The sequence below is a fragment of the Perca flavescens genome, chromosome 15, assembly GCF_004354835.1.
Source record: "Perca flavescens isolate YP-PL-M2 chromosome 15, PFLA_1.0, whole genome shotgun sequence".
NCBI lineage: Eukaryota > Metazoa > Chordata > Actinopteri > Perciformes > Percidae > Perca > Perca flavescens.
The window spans coordinates 362787-386155 of NC_041345.1; the positions used below are offsets into that span (position 1 = coordinate 362787).

The 23369-nt window shown below is 45.5% G+C and overlaps 2 protein-coding genes across 2 annotated transcripts in view; one reads left to right on the forward strand and one right to left on the reverse strand.

Annotated features, from left to right (window-relative positions):
- LOC114569932 (tryptase-like) overlaps nucleotides 1-6269 on the reverse strand; it is a 16562-nt gene extending 10293 nt beyond the window's left edge. The window contains 2 exon segments of the mRNA XM_028600090.1: nucleotides 1877-1897; nucleotides 6209-6269. Coding sequence (XP_028455891.1) covers nucleotides 1877-1897; nucleotides 6209-6260 — 73 coding nt within the window. The 5' untranslated portion in view covers nucleotides 6261-6269.
- An 11575-nt stretch (nucleotides 6270-17844) lies between these two features.
- On the forward strand, nucleotides 17845-21674 carry LOC114568872 (heat shock 70 kDa protein 1). Its single transcript, XM_028598494.1, has 2 exons — nucleotides 17845-18009; nucleotides 19566-21674. Exon 2 carries the CDS (start codon nucleotides 19589-19591, stop codon nucleotides 21512-21514), a length of 1926 nt encoding a protein of 641 aa, XP_028454295.1. The 5' UTR covers nucleotides 17845-18009; nucleotides 19566-19588; the 3' UTR covers nucleotides 21515-21674.
- Nucleotides 21675-23369: the final 1695 nt, after the last annotated feature.

Consider the following 23369-nt stretch of genomic DNA (forward strand, 5'->3'; position numbering starts at 1 on the left):
TTTGACAAGCGTCCTCGACAGAGCGGCCAGAGCTTCTTTGCAGCTCAAGTCGGCGGCGGTGTGTACGTACAGTTAGGAGCACGTGCCATAAAAGGTGTAGTTTAAGAGTAAACTGTTCCAACTGAAATAGATGTCTCATGCTGTGTAAGCACAAAAAAGAGTTTAAAAGGTATTCACTATGATGTACATGTGGTTCATCTTTGGGCAGACGTGTCTGTATGCTCATGGTTGTCCCAGTGTCATGAAAGTTTGTTCACTGTTTGAATAAAGCTGCACTTGATTTGTAATCATCGGACTGGTCGTCATCTTTGAGGTCTCCAACATCATTTCTGAATCATCACCCGATATCAATTAGCAAATATAAATGCCCACTGATGATAGGCTTACTGGCCTATAGGTAAGGTAGTCCCTAAGATATCAGCCCACAGATACAGTTAATCCTAGATTTACTGTGCCACATACAGTATGCCACATACAGTATGTAACATTAAAATATGATTTATAAATTCATGCCAACAATTAATATTTTAATAGCTTATGAAAAAAGGGTATGTAAGAAGGCTTTAGGTTGCCCTAACTGTTATTGTAGGCCCAGTTTAATATGCAACTTAATTTCATACAATATGTAGTAGGGGGTTCCTGCTACATCTCACTTTAAGTTAAGGGGTCCTTGGCTTAAAAAACGTTCAAGACCCCTGATGTAAGGAGGGGGAATGCCATTAAGGACAACAGCTTAACCCCAAAACGTTAGGACAAAATCATATGACTATAATAATGTTATATTAAAATCATACCTGCAAACTCAGAAGGGCTGAAAAAGGTGACACATCTCTTCTGTGTTTTTCAGACAACGGCAGCTGGTGTTACAATCCTCTCCAGTGAAATACAGACACACTTTACACTGTTTAGCTGTCAGCATTTTAACCGTGTTTACTCCAGCTGCTAGCTAACGCTAGGCTAACGTTAGCTGCTGCCAACTGTAGTGTTAACTAGCGTCCCGTGCGGCGATGTTTCAGTTTCCTCTAACGTCCGTTTTCGGAGCATCAGAGAGAAGCGCAGGCATCTAAGTGGCTCCTAAATAAGGCACCGAAATCAGCGTTGCTATTCGGTCCGGTAGATAACGGTCGTTAAAGCACCGGTGCCGTATTAGTACCGGGTCTGCGCAGGTGTGATGGATCGCGTACAAACCAATAGGGTGTCAGAATGACTATGTTTATACTTCTCATCCAACCACAATCACATTCACTCTCTCCGGATGGAGCGATTTATCTGGATAGGTTTTTTGTGTGTGTTTTATTGAACGATGACGAGCTGGAATGAAAACAAGCCGAACTGAAATATGAGTAATGAGGCTATTATTAAAATGTAGGGAGTAGAAAGTACAGATAATTCCGTGTAAATGTAAGAAGTAGAAGTAAAAAGTATGCTGTAAAATAATTACTCCAGTAAAGTATAGATACCCAAAATTTCTACTTAAGTAAGGTAACAAAATATTTGTACTTCATTACTTGACACCTCTGTAGTTGGGATGTTTTAAAGTTAAAGTGTTGTTGTAGCTGCCTTTACGACGGGGAACTGAAGCCATTATCTCTGCTCTCTTCAAAGCCACCAGACACCTTTGACAAAAAGGTGATTTTACCTCGCAGAACATGGGGAGTTGCTGCCACATCAAATAATTTAATTAATTTCAAAGGCATTAATAAAAACTATTTAAAACTCGGGTTCTATTTAATGTTAGTCTCGTTTGCTGTTACAGGTCATTTATGACATCAGATGGAACATTACACCATTTCAGAAACATTAAAAAGTTACATATAGTTACTCTGTTGTGTGTGAACAGTGTGTAATCTGTGCAGAGTTTAACAACATGACTCACCATCTGACTGTGCATTGCTTTCTGTAGGAGAGACAAAGAACAATGAATTTAGTTGTTGTACACTCAGTTGTGTCATTTACTCAGAAGCAAACCTAAGCTGCATTTACAAGAAGTTGTTTTAAGGAACTGGAAACCACAGTGTGTGCGTTGTGTCCTGGTATTTGTGGTATGAGGTCAAACAAAAGTCAACAAGAAAGATGAATAGAGCAATGGTGTCATAAAGAAGTACTACACTACCCACAATCCTAGGCGTAACAGCGACATCTCTGATTGGCGGAGCTCACTGTTACCATGGAAATGTTTACCGAGCCCGCGAACGGCTAGCTAACTGTTTCCACTGAAGTTTATGATTGTTTCTGTACACAGTCTTGTTCCTTTGCCCTTTTTTTTATTTGGTGTTTTCAAAATGTTTTTTGCGCCGAATCAAATGTTTAATAGTCACGATTCATCTCGGAGCTGCTCGGTTCCAGACTTCAGACTCTTTGATATCAGCATTTAATGAAACGTCTACGGAGATGTTGAACGGGGAAAATAGGCTCGTTCAAGATGAGCCAGGCCGGCGCAGGAATCGATTACCGGCAACCGCCGCCAAAGATCCTTTATACTAAAGATGGTATGAAACGGTCCTCACTTCCTGTCTCCTAAAGGGGCGTGGCCTCATTTGAATGTGTTGTGAACGTTGTGTGGATGAGTGAAAAGTTATATTTAAATAATTTATGAATATGTTCTTTTTCTAACGTTAGATATTTACACAGCTAAAGACATATTTACACAGATACAGGAAACTACTCCGTGTTGGGGCGTCTCGGTTCTAAACCGTCTCTGGTGCCGACCAAAGCATGCCGGTTAGATTTGTGTCCGACTTGATCTTGACTTGCTCGGACATCATGTGCATGTAGGGTTGCCACCTTTCATGCAGAAAAATAAAGGATGCCAAAGATATTTTACTTAAAACAACGTTGATTTTCAGGTACTGTGGCTCTGTCCGGAGCTTAGCCAATAAACCAGAGCACGTTTTCCTAAATGTAATTAGTCTTAAAAGGACACATAAAACTGTGAGTGTTTTATCTAATTTTAGGCTAATTTTAGCTATCATTTATAATGTTTATATGTATAACAGTGCATCATATAGTTTTAGTTTCTTGTGTAAAATGTAATTTATTAAAGCTATAGTTTGTAGTTTCTGTCACCCCAGGACGAATTCTAAGTAATGACAACAACACTGGCGCGTCCACATGATACAAGTCTTCTGTGATCACTCACACCCCCACCCCCACCCCCACCCCCTCCATACTGTTGCTAGTAGCTAGTAACATGACGGACTCTTCAGAAGAGGTCATTATTTCACTCTAGATTCTGCGTGAGAAAGTCTCTGGACACCCCAATGTTCTGAACACAGTCCTACTGAGAGATCCAGAGAGAGTTGTGTTGAGCTGGTAGTCTTAATCAGCTTTGTAGCAACTCATTAGGCTTGAATGTAACGGACGGTCATTAATATTAAAAAGTTACGAACTAAAGCTTTAAGTAACTGAAATAGAAACACACCTACAAGTACCTCACATTTGTTCAAAAGTATAGAGTACTTTAGTAAACGTAAATGTCCCCTTTTACTTAATTACTCTTAATAAATGATTGTGACAAATGTTTGTTTTATGCTTTCTCTTTTTTTGAACGTATTTCTTATAGGTATAGCCACCTTGTTCTGTTATAGGTATTTAGGAAAAAATCTATAAAATATAGGCTAATTCACAGAAACAAAAGTGACAGCCATTCATTTGTTGTGAGAATGAGACTGAAACCCATTTCCCAGTGAGTCAGCAGGACTTCAGTTTATTCACCCAGAGTCAAACTGGCTCTTCTGGTTTAGCATGTTGACTGAAACCGATTGATAACTAAATAAATGTGACACTTTGCTTTTATCTATTGTTTAACCCTTGTGTTGACTTCGGGTCACATCCACCCGTTTTCAATTTTGTTTGTGTGTTTCAAATCTGAAAATATGGGACGTAGAAATAAGCGCTAAAAATGTGTAGAAGAAAAATGTAACAATTTAAAAACAATTCAAAACGTTGGAAAAAGCAAAAACAAACTGTAAAAAAAGGCTTCAAAAACATACAGTACAGGCCAAAAGTTTGGACACAGCTTCTGTCACGCCTGCCCCGCTGTGGTGTTTTTTGTGTGTTTGGACCTGTTTTATTTAGGTGTTTTTCTGATCCCTTTAGTGTTTCTTGTGTTGTTGCTTCCTGTCTTTTGGTTTTCCCGCTTTTGTTATTGTCTGATGTCTTTCACCTGTTCACCAGTCCTTGTGTCACGTTTCTTTTGTTTTAGGTGGTTTCATGTTTCTGTTGGTTTTCCTGTTTCCTGTTTTATTTTGATGGTCTGGGTTTCTGTCTTGTCTTGTCTGATTTACTTCCTGTGTTTTCCCTCCCTTGTGATTGCCCTAATGTGTTTCACCTGTTTCCCTGCCTTGTGGCCACCTGTCCCTTGTTAGTCCTCATTATCCTGTGTATTTAGTTTCGTGTTTCCTTGGTGTTTTGTGGGATTATTATGTTTTGTTTCTGGTTGGTGTGTCTTTCTTCCTGTCGGTCCGCCCTGTGTCAATCTCTGTGCTTCCTGGATTTCCCTGTTCTTTTGTTCTACCTTGTTTGGTTTGGATTCCTTTCGCCATTTCTACACTGGATTAGGTTTTGGAGTAGTTTTAAGTATTTTTGTTTTGTTGGTCTAATAAATCCACTACTCAAACTTTTGCCTGCTTACCTGCTCTCTGCATTTGGGTCCAACCTCCTGTGCCACTCCATGACACCTTCTCATTCAATGTGTTTCTTTATTTTCATGACTATTTACATTGTAGATTCTCACTGAAGGCATCAAAACTATGAATGAACACATATTGAATTATGTACTTAACAAAAAAGTGTGAAATAACTGAAAACATGTCTTATATTTTAGATTCTTCAAAGTAGCCACCCTTTGCTTTTTTTGATAACTCTGCAAACCCTTGGTGTTCTCTCAATGAGCTTCATGAGGTAGTCACCTGAAATGGTTTTACCTTCACAAGTGTGCTTTGTCAGGGTTCACTAGTGGAATTCTTTCCCTTATTAATAAAAAAGCAAAGGATGACTACTTTGAAGAATCTAAAATATAAGACATGTTTTCAGTTATTTCACACTTTTTTGTTGAGTACATAATGTACATGTGTTCATTCATAGTTTTGATGCCTTCAGTGAGAATCTACAATGTAAATAGTCATGAAAATAAAAAGGAAACTCATTGAATGAGAAGGTGTGTCCAAACTTTTGGCCTGTACTTTATAAAAAAGTTTTTTTTCAATGTTGATGGGAAGACAACACAAGGGATAATGTTAAACATGTCAATCAGTGCGTTCCTCTGCTCTTTTATAAAGAAATGAAAAGCCTGTTTGCACAGGAAAAACTCCAAAGCCTTCTGATACTTATAAAATATACAATAAATAAACGGTAACACTTTATTAGAAGGGGTGTGCATAAGACTAACATGACAACTGTCATTATTATGACATGACACCTGTCATTACCGCCACTAATGTTTCACAGACCTTTTTTTTCCGTTTAAATGATCATACGAAGCCTCCACGCTGCTTTCTGATTTGATGACCCACGTGGAGGTGAAACACTGGTGGCTGGTGTTGCCAGATTGGGTGTTTTTTCCGCTACATATGAAGGCCTGTTTACGGTGTGTTTTAGCCCTGGTTTTGGCCTGGAAGGCTCTATAGAAATCTGGCGCCCTATTTGACGAATTTAAACTGAGAGCGTGGCGTTCACAGACACCAGAATGAAGGAGTTCACAGTAATGTTCATCAGGCGGTAATACGGTACGTTCAGTTCACGTTCACCCAAAATATGAACGAGTTCATGAACTATCATTCAATGAACGCGTTCAGGCACAACACCGGCACTATCAGTATTATAACATGCCACTGTTATAACATACAGCCGACGTAAAAAAAACCTCTTAATGACAGTTTAATGTAATGTTAACACATAAAGCTAAATAGTTTATTAAAGTTTGATAATTGGGCTTGTCATGACATATGTATGACAGGTTATGTTGTCTTGTTCAATGTCAAGTTGTCATAACAGAGATTGTTGTCTTCATTAATGTCAAGTTGTCATGACAAAGACATCTCAGACAATGCTTAAAAGTGACATACTTTACCGAAAGACACTTGATGACAAAAGTCATGAACACTCAAATAAAGTGTCTGAATTTGATATTATTGCACAAAAATACAACAATCTATTTAGATTTCCTTTCATTATAAATCCAGATTAATAACCTGACTGAGACACTGACCTGCAGTTAAAACCAGGAGCACGACAGCACAGACCAGCAGCTTCCCCTCCATGATGTCAACCTTTGAATGATTGAAGGACACAGTAAACCTGTAATCATTGCAGGAGTTGACCATGCAGGCGGGAAGAAGAAGGCGTGACTCTAACTCAGGTGCTCTGTGCTGTTGTTGTGTCCTGTATCGGGCAACACCTCACATACTGTATCACACATGCCCTGTGTGTCCTGTACATACCCTGCTGCCATCAGGGCCTGACTCACACTTTTATTGGGCCCCTGAGCATTGCTTTGCTCCTTAAAGGAACACGCCGACTTATTGGGACATTATCTTATTCCCCATATTCCCCAGAGTTAGATAAGTCAGACAGTAGCTAGGTAAGGACTACTAGCCAGTCAGAAGCAGAGTATGAGGGTCCTGACAGTACCTAGGTAAGGACTACTAGCCAGTCAGAAGCAGAGTATGAGGGTCCTGACAGTACCTAGGTAAGGACTACTAGCCAGTCAGAAGCAGAGTATGAGGGCCCTGACAGTACCTAGGTAAGGACTACTAGCCAGTCAGAAGCAGAGTATGAGGGTCCTGACAGTTCCTAGGTAAGGACTACTAGCCAGTCAGAAGCAGAGTATGAGGGCCCTGACAGTAGCTAGGTAAGGACTACTAGCCAGTCAGAAGCAGAGTATGAGGGCGTGCCTCGACAGTACCTAGGTAAGGACTACTAGCCAGTCAGGAGCAGAGTATGAGGGCGTGCCTCGACAGTACCTAGGTAAGGACTACTAGCCAGTCAGGAGCAGAGTATGAGGGCCCTGACAGTACCTAGGTAAGGACTACTAGCCAGTCAGGAGCAGAGTATGAGGGCCCTGACAGTACCTAGGTAAGGACTACTAGCCAGTCAGAAGCAGAGTATGAGGGTCCTAACAGTACCTAGGTAAGGACTACTAGCCAGTCAGAAGCAGAGTATGAGGACCCTGACAGTACCTAGGTAAGGACTACTAGCCAGTCAGAAGCAGAGTATGAGGGCCCTGACAGTACCTAGGTAAGGACTACTAGCCAGTCAGAAGCAGAGTATGAGGGTCCTGACAGTTCCTAGGTAAGGACTACTAGCCAGTCAGAAGCAGAGTATGAGGGCCCTGACAGTAGCTAGGTAAGGACTACTAGCCAGTCAGAAGCAGAGTATGAGGGAGTGCCATGCTAGCAGCTAGGTGAGCATTATAACGTTGGTCTCTGAAGTAAAGGCTGGACTACAATAGAGCTGTTTGGAGCTGTGTGTGAACAGTGTTTTCTGTTGGAGATGGTAAGTCCCTTTGGGGGGGACTTTGGGCTTTTTCACTTTGTAAACCTATAACATGAACAAAAAGATATATAATACAATAAAGGAAAGGGGGAAAGCCAAAAAGCATAATATGAGCACTTTAGTGTTGCAGAATCTGCTCTCAGAATTAGAAAGGTTTCAAGTCTCTATGAACAAACAGCAGAAAGGTGTGGCTCAAAGATTACATTGACTGTTTTAACAAACTGCTGTGAGACCGGGTTAAGGGTTATGAAGATCATAAATTTGACTAACAAAACCAAGCCTCATATTTCCATGTGATGCGAGATAAGCATGTTAATTTAGAAAGCACTATCGGAGATCACCACATGCTTTACAAGGAAACATAATATATAAAATGCACAAAGTCATCAGCTCACTACAAATGTTGATATTGTTACAGTACATATGTTTTCTACCAATGTTGATATTGTTACAGTACATATGTTTTCTACCAATGTTGATATTGTTACAGTACATATGTTTTCTACCAATGTTGATATTGTTACAGTACATATGTTTTTTACCAATGTTGATATTGTTACAGTACATATGTTTTCTACCAATGTTGATATTGTTACAGTACATATGTTTTCTACCAATGTTGATATGGTTACAGTACATATGTTTTCTACCAATGTTGATATGGTTACAGTACATATGTTTCTACCAATGTTGATATTGTTACAGTACATATGTTTTCTACCAATGTTGATATTGTTACAGTACATATGTTTTCTACCAATGTTGATATTGTTACAGTACATATGTTTTCTACCAATGTTGATATGGTTACAGTACATATGTTTTCTACCAATGTTGATATGGTTACAGTACATATGTTTTCCAAGCCTGCGCACACACAAATTCACCAACCAGTCCTCCAAACTATAAGGTGATTCTGTTGTTTGTTCCTCTAATACGACCCAGAGGAGCATTTCATAAGTTAGCGCCTCGTTCTCACTCTGAACTCATAAAATACTGACGCTTGGTCAGCGTCTCTCAGTAGTATCTCGCTAGTAGCTAGTAGCTAGCTAGAAGCTAGCAGCACGACATAATGATTACATCTCCTTGGTCAACCCGGTCTCACGCCAGGTCGTGAAATAGTCACGTTATTTTGATTTATTGATTCGTGTACAGGTCACGATTTTTGAACCTTCTCCGGGGGACGCAACAACGGGGAAACGAAACGCCACAACAACGGGACAGAAGAGAATATCGGGGAAAGGAACCACCGCACGCGGGACACTATCCCCGGTCTCCGTGGTGTTATTTGACCCATCCACCCCCCCCGCCCAACCTCCCTACGCAGACTTTCGCCTTATCAATACTACTACCTCTACCGTCACCGTGCTGTGATCACCGAATACGCTTCCCATTGAAATACATTGCTTTAAAATTCGTAATCACCACACAAAAAAAACGTCATTATCGTGTCCTGTCCACAACTCAATAGATTTAATAACGTGACCATATCACGAACTGCCATGAGACCGGGCTGCTTTGGTTGTCTAAATACATCCATCATTGTAAACGATCAGGAACAACGAAAACACAATGTTTAACGTTAGGGAATATTTCAGACAATGAAACGGTGAGTTCATGACTTCGCTACGTTAACTGTGGACGTAAGAGACACAAGAGAGAAGCTCATGGACGAGCATGTTGCTACGACAACACAAACAAACCATTGCTGGTGGGCTTGTCCATTGTGACGTCATGGGCCAGTCAACGCGGAAGAGCCGAGCTCCACGATTGGTTTATGCGCTTTTCAGCAACTCTCATTGGACTGAACGGGGCTTCCCGCCGCTGTATCCAGTTCTCTTCATACATCCATGGCGGGAACTGAAAAAGAAAAATGGAGCTGGCTTTTGTGTCTAAACAGTGGAAATGTAACATATATAATATACAACCTTCTACTATCCTCCTGAAGGCTCGGTTTTTTACATGATGCTGGGCACGCCCGCCTCCATCACACAAATAACGGGCGCATATTCTGACGCAACAATGTGTTTTCAGCGTCAGAAATCTCTTTTGGTTGTTTCCTATATAGTTCACTATTTAATAAACACTCTATAGGGAATAGTGAGTGATGAGGGAACGGTGACCAGCACAGCTAGTGAGTATATGTAGAGGAGAGTTTGAGATTTAGGATGCAACCCAGGACATTTGGCACTCGTATACTTCCTCGCCTTACTTCCTGCTTTACTCCCGTCAGAACTAATATGGCCACTAGAGGGCGCCGCCACTAGAGGGCGCCGCCACTAGAGGGCGCCGCCACTAGCGGGCGCAAACACTAGAGGGCGCCGCCACTAGAGGGCGCCGCCACTAGAGGGCGCCGCCACTAGCGGGCGCAAACACTAGAGGGCGCCGCCACTAGAGGGCGCCGCCACTAGAGGGCGCCGCCACTAGCGGGCGCAAACACTAGAGGGCGCCGCCACTAGAGGGCGCCGCCACTAGAGGGCGCAAACACTAGAGGACACCGCCACTAGAGGGCGCCGCCACTAGAGGGCACCGCCACTAGAGGGCGCAAACACTAGAGGGCGCCGCCACTAGAGGGCGCAAACACTAGAGGGCGCCGCCACTAGAGGGCGCAAACACTAGAGGACACCGCCACTAGAGGGCGCCGCCACTAGAGGGCACCGCCACTAGAGGGCGCAAACACTAGAGGGCGCCGCCACTAGAGGGCGCAAACACTAGAGGGCGCAAACACTAGAGGACACTGCCACTAGAGGGCGCCGCCACTAGAGGGCGCAAACACTAGAGGGTGCAAACACTAGAGGACACCGCCACTAGAGGGCGCCGCCACTAGAGGGCACCGCTACTAGAGGGCGCAAACACTAGAGGGCACCGCCACTAGAGGGCGCCGCCACTAGAGAGCATAACCACTAGAGGGCGCCGCCACTAGAGGGCGCCGCCACTAGAGGGCATAACCACTAGAGGGCACCGCCACTAGAGGGCTCAAACACTAGAGGGCACCGCCACTAGAGGACGCCGCCACTAGAGGGCACAAACACTAGAGGGCACCGCCACTAGAGGGCACCGCCACTAGAGGGCACCGCCACTAGAGGGCTCAAACACTAGAGGGCACCGCCACTAGAGGGCACAAACACTAGAGGGCACCGCCACTAGAGGGCTCAAACACTAGAGGGCACCGCCACTAGAGGACACCGCCACTAGAGGGCTCAAACACTAGAGGGCACCGCCATTAGAGGGCACCGCCACTAGAGGGCTCAAACACTAGAGGGCACCGCCACTAGAGGGCACAAACACTAGAGGGCACAAACACTAGAGGGCACCGCCATTAGAGGGCACCGCCACTAGAGGGCTCAAACACTAGAGGGCACCGCCACTAGAGGGCACTGCCACTAGAGGGCACAAACACTAGAGGGCACCGCAACTAGAGGACACCACCATTAGAGGGCGCAAACACTAGAGGGCACCGCCACTAGAGGACACCGCCATTAGAGGGCTCAAACACTAGAGGGCACTGCCACTAGAGGGCACAAACACTAGAGGGCACCGCAACTAGAGGACACCACCATTAGAGGGCTCAAACACTAGAGGGCACCGCCACTAGAGGGCACTGCCACTAGAGGGCACAAACACTAGAGGGCACCGCCACTAGAGGACACCGCCATTAGAGGGCGCAAACACTAGAGGGCACCGCCACTAGAGGACACCACCATTAGAGGGCACAAACACTAGAGGGCACCGCCACTAGAGGACGCCGCCACTAGAGGGCACAAACACTAGAGGGCACCGCCACTAGAGGGCACCGCCATTAAAGGGCTCAAACAACTGCTACTAAAGGGCTCAAAACACTAGAGGGACACCACCACTAGGGGCTCAAACACTAGAGGGCACCGCCACTAGAGGACACCACCATTAGAGGGCTCAAACACTAGAGGGCACCGCCACTAGAGGACACTGCCACTAGAGGGCACAAACACTAGAGGGCACCGCCACTAGAGGACACCACCATTAGAGGGCACAAACACTAGAGGGCCCCGCCACTAGAGGACACCACCATTAGAGGGCACAAACACTAGAGGGCACCGCCACTAGAGGGCACAAACACTAGAGGGCACAAACACTAGAGGCACCGCCACTAGAGGGCACAAACAGGGGCCGCCACTAGAGGACACCGCCATTAGAGGGCACAAACACTAGAGGCACCGCCACTAGGGACACCGCCATTAGAGGGCACAAACACTAGAGGGCACAAACACTAGAGGGCGCCGCCACTAGAGGACACCGCCACTAGAGGCACAAACACTAGAGGCCGCCGCCACTAGAGGACACCGCCATTAGAGGGCACAAACACTAGAGGGCACCGCCACTAGAGGACACCACCACTAGAGGGCACAAACACTGGAGGGCACCGCCACTAGAGGGCGCCTCCACTAGAGGGCACCGCCACTAGAGGGCACAAACACTAGGGGCCGCCACTAGGGGACGCCGCCACTAGAGGGCACAAACACTAGAGGGCGCCGCCACTAGAGGACACCACCATTAGAGGGCACAAACACTAGGGGGCACCGCCACTAGAGGACGCCGCCACTAGAGGGCACCGCCACTAGAGGGCACCGCCACTAGAGGGCTCAAACACTAGAGGGCGCCGCCACTAGAGGGCTCAAACACTAGAGGGCGCCGCCACTAGAGGACGCCGCCACTAGAGGGTACAAACACTAGAGGGCGCCGCCACTAGAGGACACCGCCATTAGAGGGCGCAAACACTAGAGGGCACCGCCACTAGAGGGCGCCGCCACTAGAGGCCACCGAGGGGAGGGCCGCCACTAGAGGGCACAAACACTAGAGGGCCGCCACTAGAGGACACAAACGCCATAGAGGGCACAAACACTAGAGGGCACCGCCACTAGAGGACGCCGCCACTAGAGGGCACTAAACACAAACAGAGGGCGCCGCCACTAGATGACACCGCCATTAGAGGGCAAACACTAGAGGGCACCGCCACTAGAGGACACCACCATTAGAGGGCACAAACACTAGAGGGCACCGCCACTAGAGGACGCCGCCACTAGAGGGCACAAACACTAGAGGACACCGCCATTAGAGGGCACAAACACTAGAGGGCACAAACACTAGAGGGCGCCGCCACTAGAGGACGCCGCCACTAGAGGGCACAAACACTAGAGGACACCGCCATTAGAGGGCACAAACACTAGAGGGCACAAACACTAGAGGGCACAAACACTAGAGGACACCGCCATTAGAGGGCACAAACACTAGAGGGCACCGCCACTAGAGGGCACCGCCACTAGAGGGCACAAACACTAGAGGGCGCCGCCACTAGAGGACGCCGCCACTAGAGGGCACAAACACTAGAGGGCGCCGCCACTAGAGGACACCGCCATTAGAGGGCACAAACACTAGAGGGCACCGCCACTAGAGGGCGCCGCCACTAGAGGACGCCGCCACTAGAGGGCACAAACACTAGAGGGCGCCGCCACTAGAGGACACCGCCATTAGAGGGCGCAAACACTAGAGGGCACCGCCACTAGAGGACACCACCATTAGAGGGCACAAACACTAGAGGGCACCGCCACTAGAGGACGCCGCCACTAGAGGGCACCGCCACTAGAGGGCACAAACACTAGAGGGCGCCGCCACTAGAGGACGCCGCCACTAGAGGGCACAAACACTAGAGGGCGCCGCCACTAGAGGACACCACCATTAGAGGGCACAAACACTAGAGGGCACCGCCACTAGAGGACGCCGCCACTAGAGGGCACCGCCACTAGAGGGCACCGCCACTAGAGGGCTCAAACACTAGAGGGCGCCGCCACTAGAGGGCTCAAACACTAGAGGGCGCCGCCACTAGAGGACGCCGCCACTAGAGGGTACAAACACTAGAGGGCGCCGCCACTAGAGGACACCGCCATTAGAGGGCACAAACACTAGAGGGCACCGCCACTAGAGGGCGCCGCCACTAGAGGACGCCGCCACTAGAGGGCACAAACACTAGAGGGCGCCGCCACTAGAGGACACCGCCATTAGAGGGCACAAACACTAGAGGGCACCGCCACTAGAGGGCGCCGCCACTAGAGGACGCCGCCACTAGAGGGCACAAACACTAGAGGGCGCCGCCACTAGATGACACCGCCATTAGAGGGCGCAAACACTAGAGGGCACCGCCACTAGAGGACACCACCATTAGAGGGCACAAACACTAGAGGGCACCGCCACTAGAGGACGCCGCCACTAGAGGGCACAAACACTAGAGGACACCGCCATTAGAGGGCACAAACACTAGAGGGCACAAACACTAGAGGGCGCCGCCACTAGAGGACGCCGCCACTAGAGGGCACAAACACTAGAGGACACCGCCATTAGAGGGCACAAACACTAGAGGGCACAAACACTAGAGGGCACAAACACTAGAGGACACCGCCATTAGAGGGCACAAACACTAGAGGGCACCGCCACTAGAGGGCACCGCCACTAGAGGGCACAAACACTAGAGGGCGCCGCCACTAGAGGACGCCGCCACTAGAGGGCACAAACACTAGAGGGCGCCGCCACTAGAGGACACCGCCATTAGAGGGCACAAACACTAGAGGGCACCGCCACTAGAGGGCGCCGCCACTAGAGGACGCCGCCACTAGAGGGCACAAACACTAGAGGGCGCCGCCACTAGAGGACACCGCCATTAGAGGGCGCAAACACTAGAGGGCACCGCCACTAGAGGACACCGCCATTAGAGGGCACAAACACTAGAGGGCACAAACACTAGAGGGCACAAACACTAGAGGACACCGCCATTAGAGGGCACAAACACTAGAGGACACCGCCATTAGAGGGCACAAACACTAGAGGACACCGCCATTAGAGGACGCCGCCATTAGAGGGCACAAACACTAGAGGGCACAAACACTAGAGGGCACCGCCACTAGAGGGCGCCGCCACTAGAGGGCGCCGCCACTAGAGGACGCCGCCACTAGAGGGCACAAACACTAGAGGGCGCCGCCACTAGAGGACACCGCCATTAGAGGGCACAAACACTAGAGGACACCGCCACTAGAGGACGCCGCCATTAGAGGGCACAAACACTAGAGGGCACAAACACTAGAGGGCGCCGCCACTAGAGGACGCCGCCACTAGAGGGCACAAACACTAGAGGGCGCCGCCACTAGAGGACACCGCCATTAGAGGGCACAAACACTAGAGGGCACCGCCACTAGAGGGCGCCGCCACTAGAGGACGCCGCCACTAGAGGGCACAAACACTAGAGGGCGCCGCCACTAGAGGACACCGCCATTAGAGGGCGCAAACACTAGAGGGCACCGCCACTAGAGGGCGCCGCCACTAGAGGGCACCGCCACTAGAGGGCGCAAACACTAGAGGACACCGCCATTAGAGGGCGCAAACACTAGAGGGCACAAACACTAGAGGGCACCGCCACTAGAGGACACCGCCATTAGAGGGCGCAAACACTAGAGGGCACAAACACTAGAGGGCGCCGCCACTAGAGGACACCGCCATTAGAGGGCGCAAACACTAGAGGGCACCGCCACTACTTCGATCCCCGGCTGCAGCAAAGATGGATGTCAGATAAAGGTTGTTAACTGGAGAACAGTGCGGTATAGTCAACCATGTAGAAAGATATAAAGCTGTAATGTATCTAAGACAACTGAACACTGGTGCTGCCAGTTCACTTTTCATAGACTGTGGCTGCTTCTTTCTTCTCTCCTTCCTCCTTTCTTCCTTTCCTTCCTTCTCTTATTTTACTCCTATGTTGGTTATATTGAGTCTTATTTGAATTCCCCATGTTGTTGTTCGTTGGTTTGAAAATGTCTCCCTCTGGTGGTCATATTAACAATGACACTACTGCAGAATAAACCCTCAGGTTTAATAAAGGGTTAGATATTTAATAAATAATAAAGAGTTAGGGTTAAACCCTTAGGTTTAGAGATATTTAATAAATAATAAAGGGTTAGGGTTAAACCCTCAGGTTTAGAGATATATAAGAAATAATAAAGGGTTAGGGTTAAACCCTCAGGTTTAGAGATATATAATAAATAATAAAGGGTTAGGGTTAAACCCTCAGGTTTAGAGATATATAATAAATAATAAAGGGTTAGGGTTAAACCCTCAGGTTTAGAGATATATAAGAAATAATAAAGGGTTAGGGTTAAACCCTCAGGTTTAGAGATATATAAGAAATAATAAAGGGTTAGGGTTAAACCCTCAGGTTTAGAGATATATAATAAATAATAAAGGGTTAGGGTTAAACCCTCAGGTTTAGAGATATATAATAAATAATAAAGGGTTAGGGTTAAACCCTCAGGTTTAGAGATATTTCCATGGCTTTTGTGCACATAGCATAGCTGCCAACACTCCCGTTTTCTCGGGTTTCTCCCGTGTTTTAGCCCTATCTCCCGGACCCTTCCCGGTTTACTTCTCCTGGGAAACTCCCGTAATTTACAGCACAGCCCAAACTCCTTCATAATCAGACCAATATGTTTATTTAATGTTGACCATTTGCCAGATCTGGTATGAAACGCATCCTATTCACACAATCCACACAGCATATATACAATGTTCAACCGTTAGTCACCTCAACCTGGCAACCTAAAACCCTCAACCTGGCAACCTATAACCCTCAACCTGGCAACCTATAACCCTCTACCTGGCAACCTATAACCCTCTACCTGGCAACCTATAACCCTCTGCAACATATAACCCTCTACCTGGCAACCTATAACCCTCTTCAACCTATAACCCTCAACCTGGCAACCTATAACCCTCTACCTGGCAACCTATAACCCTCAACCTGGCAACCTATAACCCTCTACCTGGCAACCTATAACCCTCTGCAACCTATAACACTCAACCTGGCAACCTATAACCCTCTACCAGGCAATCTATAACCCTCTACCTGGCAACCCTCAACCTGGCAACCTATAACCCTCAACCTGGCAACCTATAACCCTCAACCTGGCAACCTATAACCCTCAACCTGGCAATCTATAACCCTCAACCTGGCAACCTATAACCCTGTTGCACAGTCAATCTCTGCGCAAATGACATCACCCAGCACATAAGGCTACACTTAACATAAATATATATATATATATATATATATATATATATATATATATATATATATATATATATATATATATATATATATAAAACATATAATATATAACATATAATTTTTCCCCTCCGCCACTAGCCTTATCAATAAGGCCCGTAACCACCCTGACTCTCCACCTGGCTCTTCATGCCACTGTTCTCTCTCTGCTGTAATGCTCTTTGCTCTTTACTTATTTATTTTATTTTTTTAATTTTTATTTCTATCCATATTTTTTATTTAATACATACTGTGTACCTATACTTATACTTATATTGTTTATACCTATACTTATATTGTTTAATATTCCATTTAGAGAATGTATGATGTGCACCAACAACACCAAAACAAATTCCTTGTGTGTGTTAAAAAACGTACTTGGCAATAAAACCCTTTCTGATTCTGATATGTGAATATTTCTGTAAATAACTATAGCCTACACACATATAAACCATTGTCTGTATCTGAAACAGCACTATACAACCTTACATTTTTAAAACATAGATATACATACATTACAGGCAGCTATATTTACATATGTAATAGAGTTTGACTTCTAGATGAGACATATAGGCCTTTGTCACCATTAAAACTGTAAACCAATTTTACTACTGTGACTAAAATTGTATGTAAATTGTTAAAATGTTTAAATTCAAAACCTGAATTTAAGAGTAGCCTACCTTTTACAGTTGAATTAAATGTTGGATAAAATAATGCTATGTGCTGTTTCTACAAAAACAAACTTTCACCAATATTCCACCTGAAAAACTCTAAATTTTAGGCTTTTTAGGTCGTCTGATTAGTGTACAGTCTTGTGAAACATATATTACGTATTAGACTTAATCATTAATGTCTTCTTCAAACTTCAGCATTGAAGTAATCGTGTTTATGAAGCACATAAAAGGTGGATATTAGGTGCATTAGTGTTAAAAAACGATCATATGTTTTGTTAATTTGTGTATTTATTTATCTGATTGTGTTCACATTTGTTAGATGTTTTTTTTCTGCTAAGTCTATCTGTGTTTGCTTCAGTTTCGCTGTTTCCAGGCTCGGATTTTGACCTCGGACTATATTTCATTGTTCTTTAAAAAGCACATTTTGCTCTACCAGTTTCTCCCATTGACATATATATAACCCTTCGACCAGAAGCTTGTAGAAACTTCTGGTTGCATCGCTTCTGGTGGTACGTCATCACGTCGTCCACCCACGCTGAGCTCTGATTGGATCACACAAACAGTCAGTGGAAAGCTCGAGAAGTGACCAGAGGGGAGTGAGGAAAGTATAAAATAACGGTGACGGCGAGGTTACCGGCATCGAGCTACGGGACCACTGACCGGAGCAGCTACACGGCGAACACAAACCGGATTCTCTTCTCTTCATATTCTCATCTCTTAAAGAGGGTAAGTAGTTCGCTTCTTCCATGTTTGGTCTAGAGTATAAACGTGAACTATTAGCTCGTGTTACATATCAACTGGCAGATTATTTGTTGATGTGTGAAATATAGAATTACTGCAAACTCTAGAAATACACCAAACTCCCTTAGAAAAACCGTCCATTTTAGAATTTAAAGTAAGTTATTTGTTCCTAAAAAAAGGTTTTGTAACGTTAATAAATGATGTGTTGACCTTCAATGATGTGCGAATTAGTGATGGGGAAAATAGTTATTTTCAATTTATTGGATCACATAGCTTTAGTGAACTAGTTAATTAATTAGTTTATTAACGTAAAAAAGTAAATCTATCGTTAACGTTACGGGGAGTTTGATCCTAAATCTCTTAGATAAACTGTCCGTTTTCGAGTTAAATGTAAGTTATTTGTATTGTAGAACAGCTATGTAATAAATATGTGTTGCTTAGAACTGAAAGGATCTTAAATGTAATATACAGAGAATTATAGAAACAATCAACGGATTAAAGACAGCTGTTCCACCAAACTCTCTTAGAAAACCGGTCAGTTTTAGGCTGTGATTAATAAACAGTGCTGTGGAGTTTACATTGAAGCAATGTGTTTTGACCAACAGCTGTAACTATAGTCCGATTATGTGATTAGACCTAACGTTACTGTTTCAACTAAATACGCGTTGTCTGAATAACTGTCACATTAAGGATGCGGTGGCCGGGTTGGGTCAGTGGGTAGAGCAGGCGCACGTATATGGAGAGGTTTATGGGTCGACGCAGAGGTTCGAGTCCGACCTGTGCTGATTTCCTGCATGTCTTCGCCCCTTTCTCACCAACCAGAAAAGCCCAAAAATAATCTTAAAGAAAAATAATTAAGGATGCGTTGGTCGTGTTGTTTGATGCTGCAGTTTACTGTCACAGAGGAGTGAAGAAACTAGAAAAGATCCACATTTAAGAAGCTTAAATCACAATTATAAAGTCATTAATTATTTATTTTTAAATTAAAACGACTCAAACCGATTAATCAACTATCAAAATAGTTGATTAATTTAATTGTTGACAACTGATAGGTTAATTGATTCATCTTCGCAGCTGTACAGTAAGTTATCATTTTCAGTGATCGACATCAGACATATTTTAAAGATTATTTTATTAGGGCATTTTAGGCCTTTATTCTTACAGGACAGATTAAGACATGAAGGGGGGGGGGGCAATGACATGCAGCAAAGGGCCGCAGGTCGGAGTCAACCTCTAGATATATGCGCCTGCTATACCAACTGAGCTAACCCGGCAACATCAGACATATTTTTTATCGGCTTGACCATAAAAATAACAAACTGAAGTAAATTAGATTTCCTTCCTTCTGCCCCCCCTTTTTTGCACTACTACTATTCCATGTTGTTATATTATTTTACGTACATGTTGGAAAAGGAGTTGCTTTTAATCTCATTGTACCTGTGTATAGTGACAATAAAAGGCATTATTCTATTCTATTAAATCATGATGTGATGATAGTTGGTATTTACATTCCTTTCTACTGTTTGTCTCTGCATCTTTAGGAAACGTATTCTGAACAGCCGAGATGTCTGCAGCTAAAGGCTTATCGATCGGCATCGACCTGGGCACCACCTACTCCTGCGTGGGTGTTTTCCAGCACGGAAAAGTAGAAATCATCGCCAACGACCAGGGCAACAGGACCACCCCCAGCTACGTGGCGTTCACTGACACCGAGAGGCTCATCGGAGACGCAGCCAAGAACCAGGTGGCTCTGAACCCCAGCAACACCGTGTTCGACGCCAAGAGGCTGATTGGAAGAAAGATCGATGACCCCGTGGTGCAGGCGGACATGAAGCACTGGCCCTTCAAGGTGGTCGGAGATGGAGGGAAGCCCAAAATACAAGTGGAATATAAAGGGGAGAACAAAGCCTTCAACCCGGAGGAGATCTCCTCCATGGTGCTGGTGAAGATGAAGGAGATCGCCGAGGCCTACCTCGGCCAGAAGGTGTCCAACGCGGTCGTCACGGTCCCCGCCTACTTCAACGACTCGCAGCGCCAGGCGACTAAAGACGCCGGCGTCATCGCGGGACTGAACGTCCTGAGGATCATCAACGAGCCCACCGCCGCCGCCATCGCCTACGGTCTGGACAAAAGCAAGTCGGGAGAACGCAACGTGTTGATCTTCGACCTGGGCGGAGGCACCTTCGACGTGTCCATCCTCACCATCGAGGACGGCATCTTTGAAGTCAAGTCCACGGCCGGAGACACGCACCTGGGCGGAGAAGACTTTGACAACCGCATGGTCAACCACTTTGTGGAGGAGTTCAAGAGGAAACACAAGAAGGACATCAGCCAGAACAAGAGAGCCCTGAGGAGGCTGCGCACGGCCTGCGAGAGGGCCAAGAGGACTCTGTCGTCCAGCTCGCAGGCCAGCATCGAGATCGACTCTCTGTGCGAGGGCATCGACTTCTACACCTCCATCACCAGGGCTCGCTTTGAGGAGCTGTGCTCCGACCTGTTCAGGGGAACGCTGGAGCCGGTGGAGAAAGCCCTGAAGGATGCCAAAATGGACAAAGGGCAGGTCCACGACATCGTCCTGGTCGGAGGCTCCACCCGAATCCCCAAAATCCAGAAACTCCTGCAGGATTTCTTCAACGGCAGGGAGCTGAACAAGAGCATCAACCCAGACGAGGCGGTGGCTTACGGCGCGGCCGTCCAGGCTGCCATCCTGTGCGGCGATACCTCGGGCAACGTTCAGGACCTGCTGCTGCTGGACGTGGCGCCTCTGTCCCTGGGCATCGAGACCGCCGGAGGAGTCATGACCTCGCTGATTAAACGCAACACCACCATCCCCACCAAACAAACGCAGACCTTCACCACCTACGCCGACAACCAGCCCGGCGTCCTCATCCAGGTCTACGAGGGAGAGAGAGCCATGACCAAGGACAACAACCTGCTGGGCAAGTTTGACCTGACGGGAATCCCACCGGCTCCACGCGGGGTCCCGCAGATCGAGGTCACCTTCGACGTGGACGCCAACGGCATTCTCAACGTGTCCGCGGTGGACAAGAGCACGGGCAAAGAGAACAAGATCACCATCACCAACGACAAGGGCCGACTGAGCAAAGAAGACATCGAGAGGATGGTGCAGGAGGCCGACCGATACAAAGCCGAGGATGACCTGCAGAGGGAGAAGATCTCTGCCAAGAACTCGCTGGAGTCGTACGCCTTCAACATGAAGAACACCGTGCAGGACGACAACCTGAAGGGCAAAATCAGCGAAGAGGACCAGAAGAAGCTGATCGAAAAGTGTGACGAGACCGTGGCCTGGCTGGAGAACAACCAGCTGGCAGAGAAAGAGGAGTACCAGCACAAGCAGAAAGAGCTGGAGAAGGTGTGTAACCCCGTCATCAGTAAGTTGTACCAGGGAGGGATGCCTGCAGGCAGCAGCTGTGGAGAACAGGCACGCCAAGCCAGCTCCCAGGGGCCAACCATCGAGGAGGTGGACTAATCCAGCCCTTCATATAGACTCTGGTATCACTGGGACTTATGTTTTTATCATTATTTCTTATTTGTGATGAAAGTTGTTAATGTTATAAACTTTGGGATGATACAACCCATGTTAAATGTACATTGCTGGACAATACAATAAAGATGAAACATAAATATAATGGTTGTTTTGGGTTTCATGTTTTGAGTTTTTAGCAGTAGTTAAGTTTGAATTATCCAGACGATATGTAACGTAATGTTTCTGATAAGAGCGCTTTATTTACCCCATCATTGTGCAGCAGTTGTAGTGAAATGATGTTTAAATAGATTAACTTAAAGCTGATGACAGTTACAGTCACACACTGGTACTTATAGAAGAAGAACTGTCTAGAAAGCCCCAGTTACTGCCTCCGAAAAGGTGAGTAACACAAGAAGCTCCAGGTTTATAGAACGTGTTGCATTACCTTCAACTTCAGCTGATTACCTCACTGCTTTAAGAGCCTGTCTGACACATTGGGTGAAGGAATATCTTTTTTATTTAACCAGGTAGGCCGTTGAGAACAGGTTCTCATTAACAACGGTGACCTGACCGAGAAAAGCACCAACGTGCAGAACAACATTCAGTTACACATTCATACAATACAGGAATACAGAATATAATATGCTACATAAAGGCTACATAAAGTACAGATTAAGTAGGCATTACAAAGTGAGGTGTAAGTAAGACTATGGATATGTGAAAGTGATATGGTAATAACACAATATATGAATAGACCGTCTTTAAAATGCTGAAATGTCATAAGGAGTCAATGTACATAGGTGCAAAGTGTGGTTTAGATGATGATGTAGATCAGTAATATCACAGTATACATCACGTTTCAAACTCAAGGCTCACGGGCCAAATCCGGCCCATATATCAATTTGGGTTCACAATACATTTTGGCCCTCCTAGTTGTGCGCCAAACCAAAAACACAGGAAAGTGTTTTTTTAAACTGTAATATTCTGACATTCAAAGCAGAATGTGACAGATTTGCCGACTCTGAGACTCAGAAATTCCCCGAGAAGCAGAGAGAAAGTTTAATATTCAGGCTGAGAAACTGGTTCTTGTTAAAAAGATCATTGTTTTGCTTGATTTACTAAATTCTGCGCTGATTAAGGAACTCTTTTGATAACTTTTGTAGGGCTCCATGTCAACAAAAATGTGACAAAAAGCAACACATTTACAAAAAGGTGACAAATGTCTGAGAAAGCCACAACAAAAACAACAAAAATGAGGAAAAAAGTGACCAAAATGTAAAAAAGAAAAAGTGACATGCAGTACCAAAAGCACGTCAGTAAACTCTCCATGTCTGGCCCTCGGTGGGATGCTCTTTTTCCAGTGTGGCCCTCTGGGAAAATGAGTTTGACCCCCCTGGTAAACATGAATAGACAGAATATATATAAATGCTGAGATGTAGTATAGAGCAATATACACAAAGGTTGGAGGAATGACAGTGAGCACACCTGGGTGGATGAATAGTATAAATATAAAAACATGTTTTGTACTTTTGATCACATAACATGACTTCTGTCAGACTAGTGGGAAAAAAATAACATTATTTTACTATACTTTGTCTATTTGTGTCTGTAGATTTCTGCTAAATTCACCAAAAGTTACCATTAACGCCTCATTTTCTTCTTTGACAATAAAAAAATCAGAAAACCTTTAATGCAATTTTTTTAATCTTAATGTAAGTAATCTAGTGGGGAAGTTTCATGGGGATATCCATAAGTTAAAATACTTTGTTACCCTATTCACCTGTAGTATCTGAATATTTGTCCCACCACTGATATTAAGTAGCCTAGGAATCCAGACCCAAATCTCGCGAGAACTCTG

What these genes read in the sequence shown, in the direction of transcription:
- LOC114568872 (XM_028598494.1), top strand. Translation starts at nt 19,589, where the DNA reads ATGTCTGCAGCTAAAGGCTTATCGATCGGCATCGACCTGGGCACCACC.